This window comes from Psammomys obesus, unplaced genomic scaffold (genome assembly GCF_907164565.1).
Source record: "Psammomys obesus unplaced genomic scaffold, mPsaObe1.curated_primary_1811, whole genome shotgun sequence".
In the NCBI taxonomy this organism is placed as follows: domain Eukaryota; kingdom Metazoa; phylum Chordata; class Mammalia; order Rodentia; family Muridae; genus Psammomys; species Psammomys obesus.
Window position 1 is genome coordinate 24319796 of NW_026596069.1, and position 11940 is coordinate 24331735.

At 46.0% G+C, this 11940-nt stretch overlaps 2 protein-coding genes and 1 pseudogene across 2 annotated transcripts in view; all 3 read left to right on the forward strand.

The window, feature by feature from the left end:
* Positions 1 to 5888, forward strand: part of Abhd3 (abhydrolase domain containing 3, phospholipase) — a gene marked incomplete at its 5' end in the record, with an annotated part of 41939 nt that extends 36051 nt beyond the window's left edge. The window contains 3 exon segments of the mRNA XM_055625625.1: positions 1454 to 1502; positions 1581 to 1746; positions 5072 to 5888. Coding sequence (XP_055481600.1) covers positions 1454 to 1502; positions 1581 to 1746; positions 5072 to 5250 — 394 coding nt within the window.
* On the forward strand, positions 440 to 900 carry LOC129690116 (40S ribosomal protein S15-like). Its single transcript, XM_055625682.1, has one exon. The coding sequence runs from the start codon at positions 487 to 489 to the stop codon at positions 898 to 900; it is 414 nt and encodes a 137-aa protein (XP_055481657.1). The 5' UTR covers positions 440 to 486.
* Positions 5889 to 10681: 4793 nt separating the features above from the next.
* Positions 10682 to 11264, forward strand: LOC129690172 (glutathione S-transferase P-like; annotated as a pseudogene).
* Positions 11265 to 11940: the final 676 nt, after the last annotated feature.

Below are 11940 nucleotides of genomic sequence, written 5' to 3' on the forward strand. Positions count from 1 at the left end.
CACACACACACACACACACACACACACACACACACACACACACACACTTTCTTTAGATCACTTGCTAATCCTTTTGGCCGGATCGGCTTTTTAGCAGCAGTGTACAGATGGTCTCTGTTATAAGACACCTATAAGTTATTTTCTATCATTATGGAGCTAGGTTTTTCTTTCTTAGCCGAAAAAAAAAAAAAGTACTTAAAAAAGCAGCTGTGTGTGGTGGTACACACCTTTAATCCCAGCATTTAGGAGTCTCAGGTGGGTCTCTGTGAGTTCAAGGCCAGTCTGGTCTACAGAGTAGGTTCCAGGACAGCCAAGGCTACCCAGATAAACCTTAATTCGAGAAACAAACAAACAAAAAGTATTTAAAATAATACCTTGAGAATGAATATTGATGTACTTACAAATCCTGATTAAGAAAATTTATGATGCGCTCGCGATAACTGCGCAGACGCAGCCGACGCTTGCCTTTTCCGAGCAGCCCCAGAGATGGCTGAAGTGAAGCAGAAGCCGCAGACCTTCCGCAAGTTCACTGACCGTGGCGTGGACCTGGACCAGCTGCTGGACAGGTCCTATGAACAGCTGCTGCAGCTGTACAGCGCCCGCCAGAGGCGGCGCCCGAACCGGGGCCCGCGGAAGCAGCACTCTCTTCTCAAGCGCTTGAGGAAGGCCAAGGGGGAGGCTCCGCCCATGGAGAAGCACCTGAGGGACAGGATCGTGGGCAGCATGCTGGGCGGGTACAAAAGCAAGACCTTCCGCCAGGTGGAGATCAAGCCGGAGATGATTGGCCACCACTCCCTAGGCGAGTTCTCCATCACCTACAAGCCGGTGAAGCGGCGCCCGGCTGGCATCGGCGCCACCCACTCCTCCCCCTCACCCCCCTCAAGTAGCCGCGGCCAATAAAGACTCGTGTTTAGTCCCTGAAAAAAAAAAAAGAAAGGAAGGAAGGAAGGAAGGAAGGAAGGAAGGAAGGAAGGAAGGAAGGAAGGAATTGGAAGGAAGGAAGGAAGGAAGGAAGGAAGGAAGGAAGGAAGGAAGGAAGGAAGGAAGGAAAGAAAGAAAGAAAAGAAAACTTGAGATCCTTTCACTATATTTTTATTAACTTGCTCCGTGCGTGCTGTGAAGATCAGAGTAGTCTGTGCGTGTGTTCTCTTTCCACCGTGGGAGTCCGGAACTCTGGTCATCAGCCTTCACAACATGTGTCCTTCAGCCACTGACCCATCTCACCGGCCCAGGGAAGAGTATTTTACTACCAGCTTTGTGCTCTGGGCTAGGCCAGTTATTATCTGCTTATAGGAGACAGAGTTTCTCTGTGTAGCCCTGGGCTGTCCTGGAACTCGCTGTGTAGGCCAGGCAGCCTCTGCCTCCCAAGTGCTGCAATTAAAGGCTTGCGCCACCACACCTGGCTTGGCAGGGATGCTCTTAATTTTTAGTTATGAAATTTGTTTTGTTCCAGGCACCGGCATATGTTTGTCAAAGAAATTGACATGGACCAGGTTATGAAGGTAAGAGGAAGCTTTTCCTATCAGGTGTCTTTCCTCGTGTGACCCCGAGAGCAGATTCAGCCTGGTTTTGCTCCTCAGGCTAAGTCCATCCGAGAGTTTGATAAGCGGTTCACCTCGGTCATGTTTGGATACCGAACAATCGACGACTATTACGCCGATGCCAGCCCCAGCCGCAGACTGAAGTCAGTGGGGATCCCAGTGCTGTGCCTGAACGCCGTGGATGATGTGTTCTCGCCCAGCCATGGTAAGAGCAGCCGTCTGCTCCCTTGGTGGGACACAGCTTTCTTTTTTAAAGACTTAGCTTTACCTCTGTCGGTGTGCATACAGGCCGGCATGTGTTGGCACTTAGAGGCCAGAAGTGGGCGACAGATGCCCTGGAGCTGGAACTGCAGCTTGTTAGCTGCCAGACAGAGGTGCTGGGAACTGAACCAGGGCCCTCTGGGCCAGCAGCAAGCACCCTTAACTGCTGAGCCAGCTCCCTGGCTCCTGGTTTAACTTTTGAAATACTGCTGTTGTTTCCTTTTAAGGAAATAGGATAATAGAAACGTGAAGGCTGCTCTTCTTTTACGATTTTTTTTTTAAGCTGCCTGTTAAAGCAGTACATGCCTGTAATCCCAGCACTTGGGATACTGAGGCAAGACGATGAGAAGAGCTTGAGGCCAACCTGAACTCAATAGGCTGAAAAGCAGCCTGGGCTAACAAGACATTATCTCCATACATAAAGGCAAGCACACAGAAGTTAGGTCTTTCTGACTTAGTGTCCAAGTATTTCAGATCACATGCTCAGGGTCTCAGGCAGAGACTCAGCCCAGTTACAGCTCTGGTATTTTGTGTGTTCGTATATGTATAGAACCTTCTGTTCCTCTAAAATACAGGTCCTTTAATAGATTTTACTCTGGCATCTTTGGGGAAAATATTGTTGTTATTTGCCTCTTCTTCTGGAGTTCTAAAGTAAGAGAATTTGAAGTTTTCTTCCCTTTTAACCTGGAAGAGAACTTGAGAATTTAGAGACACAATGCCCTTGAGTATTTCAATGCTAGAAGCAAATTTGGTCTAAAAGTTCATTTCTAAAGGAAAAGGGTCTAGTTTTTCCCCCTGGATACTGTAAGAAAGAAAATTATTCCAAAATTAACTTTTCTGCTCTTCTTAATTCAAGAATAGCAATTAGGCAAGAAAGATGGCTCAGTGATTAAGGGCCTATACTGTTCTTTTTTTTCTTTCTATTCACTTTACATCCTTGTTGTAACTCCATCTCTCCTCCCCTCCCACTTCCCTGGGTGTGAGTTGCCATGTGAGAGCTGGGACTCAAACTCAGGTCCTCTAGAAAAGCAACCAGTACTTTTAACCACTGAGCCACCTCTCCAGTCCCTCAAAAACCAAAGTTTTAAACATTTTCTCCAACTACTTAACTGAACACACTTCTTTGGGGCTGGGATGGGGCTCAGTGGTAGGGTGCTTGCTGGACATGTGAAAGGCCTGGAGTTCAGTCACCACTAACAAGCAAAAGTACCCAGACCCCAGACTTAACACACGCATTGGAGACATTTTAGAAAATCCCAACATACAGAGATGTTTTAAATCACCTACCGTTTCTCTGAGAGATCACATTTCCCCAGAGGTGATTTTCAGTAGCCAGCACTTTGGGCCTTTGGTTATAGATGAGAAAATGAAACCGACTTTAGTATCTATTAAATTACATGGTGGCTGCTTCCCATGATTTCACTGTGTAAGGTCTGATATTTCTGTCCTTTTTATACTTTGCTGCATTTGCTACAAACAAGTTTCCCAACATTTAACCTGACTCACGAGGGTAAAGTTTGAGCTCATTATTTCCTATTTTTCCCGGGCCTTAAGCTATTCTTCCACATAGTGGACGTTTGTCTGCGTCCTGAGGGAACAGGCGTCCTACGTCGTTCACATGACTGCCGCGTGGCAGAGCCTGTGTTCTGAGGAGGCTGTGGTAGAGGGAGAAACTGCTGACAGTGCTGAGGGAAGCCGCTGGGAACTCAGGCCCTCAGTTAGCCGCGGGGCCAGACACACACTCACACTCTCACACTCTCACATTCTCACTCATACTTACACACACACACTCACACACTCTAAAGCCTGGGAGAAATGAAAACAACTTTAATTCGTGCTTTCAAAGCTTGTGCAGGAAGTAAGCGTGGCAGAAGGCATGCAAACAGTGCTGTTCCTAGTGAGTTCCTTATCTCTAAAATCCCTCTCTGTCGAGTGTCAACAGAGACAGGAAAGAGAATCACCGCCTTAGATGTCTCGGCAGCAGAAGATGAGTACTTTTCACTTACTGGATGGAATTTTATTTCTTCTTATTTTTGCTGTCATTATATGTCTGCTTTTACTCTACATATTACATTTGGAATTTTAAGCCCTTTGTAAAGATGTCAGTCATCTTTGAAAATCTAAATGTATGTAAACTTAATCAAAATTATACAGGATGGATTTACAATCCCACAAAGATGGCCTAATTTCTCAACGAGTCAGCCTATATTTTTATTTTATTGTGTCTTGACTCTGTGTGTGTGTGTTTGTGCATGTGAGGCCACCCGTGCACATGAGTGTGGAAGTCAGAGTCAGTTCCGTCTCTACAGCACGTGGGTCCCAAAGATAAAACTCAGGTTATCCAGCTGGAGGGGTAGCTCAGTGGTTAAGAACACTGGCTGTTCTTCCAAAGAACCCAGGTTCAAATCCCAACACCCACATGGCCGCTCACTGCCTGTGCCTCCAGTTCCAGGGGATCTGACTCCCTCACAGAGCCTACATGGAAGCAAAGCACCAATGTAAACTAAAAGAATAAAGTAAAATCATTTTTAATGGTCCCCAGTAAGCACTAGAAGGTGGCGTACGCCTGTAATCCCAGCACTCAGGAGGCAGTGGCAGGCGGATCTCTGTGAGTTTGAGGCCAGCCTGGTCTACAAAGCGAGTTCAGGACAGCGAAGGCTACACAGAGAAACCCTGTCTGGAAAAGAGAGGAAAAACAAAAACCTCATGTTCTCAGTAGTAGTACTCTTTGCAGCTGAGCCATCTTAACAGCCCAAGAAACAGCCAATACTTTTAGGTTTTATAAAATCTTGGATTGATTCTTCTAGAAGAAAATGATCTAGTGAAAGCCTATAAATATGAATTATTATTAGAATATAGTGGTTGGTATAAATTAGTCAAACATTCAATTTAGCCACACTTGTTACAAGTTTTTGCTGTTTGTTCTTTTGGTTTTTCAAGACAGGGTTTCTCTGTGTAGCCTTGGCTGTCCTGGAACTCATTATGTAGACCAGGCTGGCCCCAAACTCAGAGATCTTCCACCTCTGCGTTCCCTGAGTGCTGGATTACAGGCGTGTGTCACCGAACCCAGTGTTATTACAAGGCTTTGTTTAATGACGGTTTTACTGATTACAAATGATGAAGTATACTTTTTCTAACAACAACAAAAAAAGTTAATGATCTCTCTCTCTCTCTCTCTCTCTCTCTCTCTCTCTCCCCCTCTCCCTCCTTCTCTCTCCGACCCCTCTACCCCACTTCTCTACCCACTCCCTCTACTTCACTGCTTCCAGCTATCCCAATAGAAACTGCCAAGCAAAACCCTAATGTGGCTTTGGTCCTCACTTCTTATGGAGGTCACATTGGTTTTCTGGAGGGAATCTGGCCTAGGCAATGCACTTATATGGACCGAGTCTTCAAGCAATTTGTGCAGGCCATGGTTGAACATGGCCACGAACTCTCCAGCATGTAATTCCCTGGGTGCATTGAGTCTGAGCCACCACTGTTATGGCAGCTTCGTGCACAGACTTTAGCCACTGTGTGTAAAGCTGGGAAGCCAGCAGGCGGGTGAAGAGGTCCAGAATGACATACAAAAACTTCTTAGGGAAGCAAAACAACTTTGTAGCGAGAAACTAAAGATAGTTTAGATCATTATTGTTGTAGATCTTATTTTTACTATGCCTTACCAAGTATGACCTTACAATTAAGTAGTCCTATGGAACAGATTTGCACTTAACCAAAACTATTGTGTAAAAAAAAAATTTAATTCCTCAGGGTTTTAATTTAGGCTAGTATTTTTAGATTACTCAGTTCAGGTGATTTAATAGTACTTTAATAACTGATAAGAGATTTTGATGATTTGAATGTAAGTTCTAAGAGGGGCTTTCATGATAACAAGAAACTGAAAAAGAATCAATTACAATGTGCTAAGTGTTCTGACTTTAAATGGCAAATGCAACAATGTTAAACTGACTTCGATACTTGCTCTTTACTCTAACAAAATTAAATTAGGGCTGATTTATGTTTTATAATTATTGTCATTTACATGCTTATTTTTAAAATAGCTTATGTGCATATGTATATCATATTAAATTAAATTCTATCATTTTACATTGTTTCTTTGTGAGTTTTTTAAAAATATTTTATTTATTATGTATACATTGTTCTATCTGGATGTACACCTTCACGCCAGAAGAAGACATCAGATCTTATTATAGATGGTTGTGAGCCACCATGTGGTTGCTGGGAATTGAACCCAGGACCTCTGCAAAGGCAGCCAGTGCTCTTAACCTCTGAGCCATCTCTCCAGCCCCTCTTTGTGGGTTTTTAATCTGTTGGGTATGATGGCATTCAGCTTTAATCTCAGCACTTAGGAGCCACAGGCAGGAGGATTGCAGTGAGTCTGAAGCCAGCCTAGATGATAATAAGCTCCAGTGAGCCAGGGCTAAACAGTGCGACCCAGAGCATAACATGTGATAAATGTACTAATAACAATGTCAGGGATGTATTATCAAGAAACTTTTGCTCCACTACTTGCAAAATATAGGCTGACACATATACTACTTAAGAATATTTTCAAGATTTAGGGATATAGATCAATTTAGGAATATAGGTTGCTAGCCTACCTTGCAGAGAGCCTTGACTTAATCAGCAAAACGACATAAAGTGTTATCATGTGGCCGAGCACACAGCCGGTGGTCCCAGCATGTCAGCTTGAGCTTCAAGAAGCTGTTGTAATATAGAGTACATGCTATGTCCTAGGCCCTGAACCTGATCCCCCAATACAACAGGAAAAAAGTCATTTTGTATTCCTTGGCAAGTTGCCTTTTGTAGAAGTCATACCATACCATTCCTGTGAGCCCAACAGCGGTGCCTGTGGCCACCATTCTTACCTGTTGGTGTACTCTTTTCAAACTCATTTATATTTCTTATATCTCTTTGTCCCTACTCCACCCCAATCTAACACCCCAACACCAGGTAAGAGACAGAAAGGGTTAGTGGGAGAGGGGGCACAGTCCTCTTAGCTAATTACTGCTGGTTGGGGTCATCGGGGTCCTTGGAGCCAGTCCAATCCTCCTTTCAGGAGGTCTCCAACTTGTCTCACTGCATCAGCAGCAACAGGAGCTGCAGCGGGGAAGCAGCAGCAGCCTTGTTCTCTCTTAGAATTCCTCAACACGCTCTGGGCTCTGGTATTTACTCTCTCTCCAGAGTCCTCAGATTTAAGCTATCTGTAGTTGGCAAAGAGCTCCTCTCAGAGCCCACACGAGGCAAAGAGTCTGCTGCTGTGGACCATCTGAATCAGTCCCACATCCCACACCTGGGATTAAAACAAAAACGTGTTTGTATCCACAACACTTACCAAAACTGTTTTTGTTTTGTTTTTTGAGTTTGTCTGTTTTGCCCTGGCTGACCTGGAACTTCCTATGTAAGTCAGGCTGGCCTCCAACTTATGGAGATCCACCTGTCTCTTACTCCCAAGGCTGGATTAATGGTGTGTGCCACCAAGACTGGTTCCAAAACTGGATGTTTTTATTTCTGATACATGTCTCATTATGTAGCCTATGCTGACCCAGAACTCTCAGACCCCAGCTTCAGTTTCCTTAATAGCTGGCAGACAAAGTTGTAACCATGCCCGATTTCTGTGTGTGTGTGTTTTCTGCTGAGACACGGTTTCTCTGTGTATCCTTGACTGTCCTGAACTCACTTTGTAGACCAGACTGGTCTTGAGTTCACTGAGATTTGCCTGCCTCTGCCTCCCTGAGTGCCAGAGTTACAGGCATGCACCATTGCTCCTGGCTCAGGCCTAATTTTATATGAATATAATGTATTTTGATCAAATAGATCCCCACTTCTTCCCTCCAATTCTTTCCATACCCGTTCCTGCCTTTTTTTCTCCCTCCTAACCTCAAGCGTTCTTTTTAAAATTAAGTGAATCCACTTAGTGTAAGGCCATCAGCGGCAACATGGGCGCCTGTCAGGCGATGCATCCAAAAAAAATGAACTCCTCCCCGGTAGCCACTGGCTGCCAATGGTGCCTGTATTCCCATGTCTCAGGGACACGTCATCATGTGGTAGAAGGACTGTGAGAACTAATGGGAGTGGAGGAGTGGGCAAAACACTGTGCAGCAGTGCGCAGCCAAGGAAGGCACTTGCCCTGACTGGGACCAGTGGAGACATGAGAACAAGGTTAACACAGAGACAGAAGGCCCGGAGTCATGCGGACTACAACCTCTCATGGGAAAGCCACAGTGTCCTGGAAGCCCAGCATGTTTATTAAAGAGCCGAAAAACAAGCCGGGGTTAGTATAGAGGAATAAAGAGGCCGGGTTTGTGGTGTACAGCTGGATCACAGAAATAGGTTCAGCTCCTCTAGACAGGAGCAGTCTTCAAGCATAAACATGGGGCAGGGAAAACTATGGTGGACGCTGTCTGCACACACTGTCCACACTCAGACACACCCCCCCCCCGCCAGGAAGGCTTTGCCATCTTCCTCTGATCCTAACCCTGAGCTGGGGCAGGGGACAAGAGTGGGGCAGGGAGCATTGCTATTTCCCTCCAGGTGTGAGGCTAGGATCCGTGGCACTGTAGTGCCCACGCCAACGGCACACATTCCTCGGGACCTCATGCGCTCGGGGCAGTCAAAATTCCGCTGTGGATAAGGGAGGGGCCGTGAAGTCCTCCTCCTGGCTGAGAAGACGGTTTGTATTGCATTCGTATCTGGGGACCGTGTGTGAGTGCCATGGTGCTTGTGGTAAGGTCACAGACAACTGAGTCAGTTCTCTGTGGGCCACAGAAGACTTGTCCAAACTAAAGGTTGAGATTTGGGGTGTTTGGCCCTTATGATGATATAAAAAGACATCTAAGGGATATTAGGGTGAAAAGAAAAGCAGGATACAAACCTGTGTGTGCAAAGGTCAAAACTGTGCGCAATGAAATCCCACAGAGGTCACAGAAACATTCGGCACACTAGTTTGTTCTGGGGAGGCAATGTGCAGCAGGAGACAGGTGGAAAATCTGTCTTTCCAACTCTGCTGTGTGTGTGGCTTTGCAGGTAAAGGGGCTTCCTGCCAAGTTAAAAACCTAGAACCAGCCCAGCAGAAGGAACGAACAGACTGCTGAAAAAGCTGTCATCTGACCTCCACACATGCTCCATGGCACACGTGTGCTCACACCCATGCACACAAATAAACAAGTAATAAGAGTTTGCTAAGACACAGTCATTGTCTGTTGTTAAAATACAAAGACAAATTCAAGGGACGTAAGAAACATGACAAGCAGAGGTGGAAGACTGTGAGAAATCCAAGATAATGATATTCAAATGCGAGTTAATCACCCGTGAATAAAATGTGAGAAATTCAAATGAACGTGAATGCTTTATAGTATTGCCAAGCAGTGTAATGCAGACTCCTTAGTATGTAGACAAATTACAAACTAATTTACATTATCTTGTCAGATGGGATTTATGCCTATAATCTCAGCATTTGGGAGGCTATGACAGGAGGATAGCCATGAGTTCCAGGCCAGCCTGGGCTATACAACAAAGTTCTGTCTGAAAAACAAAACAAAAACAACTAAAGAAACACACACGCACAAACCGGTACTTTCATCTGGGTGTGACAGGGTACACACCTGTGATCCCAAACATGAAACATCTCCGAACCAAAAAAGGAGGATCCTCTGTTTCAGCTTGAGCTATATCATCTGCCTATAACATCTCATCAGAACTTACAGAACGGTGGGTCTTGAATGAGATGAAGAACCAGCATAATGGCTCAGCAGCTTAAGGCCACCAAGTCTAACAACCTGAATTTTACCCGAAAGATATAAAGTTAGTGACATGGTGCCTGGCAGATTTTAGCAGTACTTACTAAGGTAGAAAACCAGAATACCTCATAATTCTGCCCTGTTCTCCTGAACTAGACATTAGTATTATAAATTCACTTAGATGGAATTCTGTGCAAATAATCTACCCATCCTTAAGAAGAATAATTCGCCAGGGCATAGTAGCATGCACTGGCAAGCACAGCACCTGCAAGGTTTGAGAAGGAGGAACTTGAATTTGAGGCCAGCCTCGGCTATGTAGTGAGACTTCACCTCCAAAAATCAAAAAGCCCGTTGGGCTGGAGAGACAGCTCAGAAATCCTATTTTTGTTTGTTTGATTGATTTTTTTTTTTTCAAGACAGGGTTTCCATGTGTAGCCTTGGCTGTCCTAGACTCACTTTGTAGACCAGGCTGGCCTCGAACTCACAGAGATCCGCCTGCCTCTGCCTCCTAGAGTACTGGGATCAAAAGGCGGGCACCACTGTGCCCAACTGCTTTAAGGCTAAATCTTTAAAAGTGAAAAATTTAAAACCAAAGACCATGCACGAGATGACCCTCACCTGGTGCATGACCTCCCCCACCCCGCCCCTGGCCACATGGGGCAAGCAGAGAGCTGCCCCTGCCCTTTGCCTGCTGGCTGCAGCATTGGGTGAGGGCAGGCTGGAGAGCTGGCCCTGGTGGTGTGGGTTCAGGAGAGCTATCAGGCTGTCAGCTGTCAGGTTTCTCTGTGTGGCCTTGGCTGTCCTGGAACTCACTCTGTAGACCTGGCTGGCCTCAAACTCACAAAGACCTGGCTGCCTCTGCCTCCCGAGGGCTGGGATTAAAGGTGTGGGCCACCACCACCAGGAGATTTTTTTTCTCTTGGGGTGGGGAGGTTTCAAGAGTGGAGAGGAGATAGAAAGGGACAGGGAGATGAGTGGGAATTGGGTGCATGATGTGAAATTCACAAAGAATCAATAAACAGTTAAAACTTTAAAACCCAGCTGACGTCTGTGTCCAAGATTCCTCATGGTGTACGCAGCCCTGAGTCTGCGCCTGCGCCGCTGTTCACCGTACACCCTTGCCTTCTGGGTTCGAGGCGCATGCTGCTGGCTGACCAGGGCCAGAGCTGGAAGGAGGAGGTGGTTACCAAAGATACCTGGATGCGAGGCTTGCTCAAGCCCACCTGTCTGCATGGGCAGCTCCCCAAGTTTAAGGATGGAGCCTCACCCTGTACCAAGCTCTTGCCATCTTGAGGCACCTGGGCCGATCCTTCGGGCTTTATGGGAAAGATCAGGAGGCCGCCCTGGTGGATATGGTGAATGATCGGGTGGAGAACCTTCGCTGCAAATATGCCAGCCTCATCTCCACCAAATACGAGCATGGTACGGATGACTGTGTAAAGGCCCTGCCTAGGCACCTGAAGCCTTTTGAGACTGACTCTGCTGACCCAGAACCAGGGAGGCAAAGCCTTCACCGTGAGTGACCAGATTACAGCTTGCTGGACCTGCTGCTGACCCACCAGGTCCTGGCCCCCGGCTGCCTGGACAGCTTTTCCCTGCTCTCTCTGACCGGCCCAAGATCAAGGCCTTTCTGTCCTCCTCCAACCACGTGAATCGCCCATCAGTGCAAACAGCAGTGGAAGGAGGAGACAGGAGCTGTTTGTCCCCCTTTTCCCAGGCCTGATAAAATTTGTAAGATGGAATTTCTTTTTTTCCATCAGAACAAACAGTACAAAACACACACAAAAGATGGCTGAGAGTATGCATCTTTGGAATACAGTATTACATCCTATTAGTATGAGAATGGGTAAATTCATTTACAGTTTGCAGCCCCATACTTTCCAAAGACATTTCTGATATGCTACTTAATAAAAACAAGTTGTTTGGGTCATGTATGTAGGATTCCATTCATGTGAGGCAAAAATACTGAGTATAAAGACGTCCATTGTGCCTGTGCACAAATTAAAATGGGAATGAAATTTTCAAGGGCTGACTCTTTGACACAGAGCAGAGATTTTTCTCCCCCAGCTGTATCTTCACTCAGTAGCAAGCTCTGCAAAAAGACAGCTGTGCTCTCGTGGCTTCTACATCCTAAGCAACTAACTCATCCTCTGAACATACCAGTAACTTAGTAAAAATTATCTGAGTGCAAGACAGGAGAGCCAGCTCAGCTGTTAAGAGCACTTGCTGCTCTGGCAGACCTCCTGGACTCTGTTCCCAGCACACACATGGTGGGGACAGCCATCTGTAACTCCAGTTCCAGGGGATCAGATCCTCTCTTCTGGCCTCTGTGCAAGGCACACATGTGGTACAGGTCACACACTCATACGCATAAAATAAATTGTAAAATGTTTACAAAT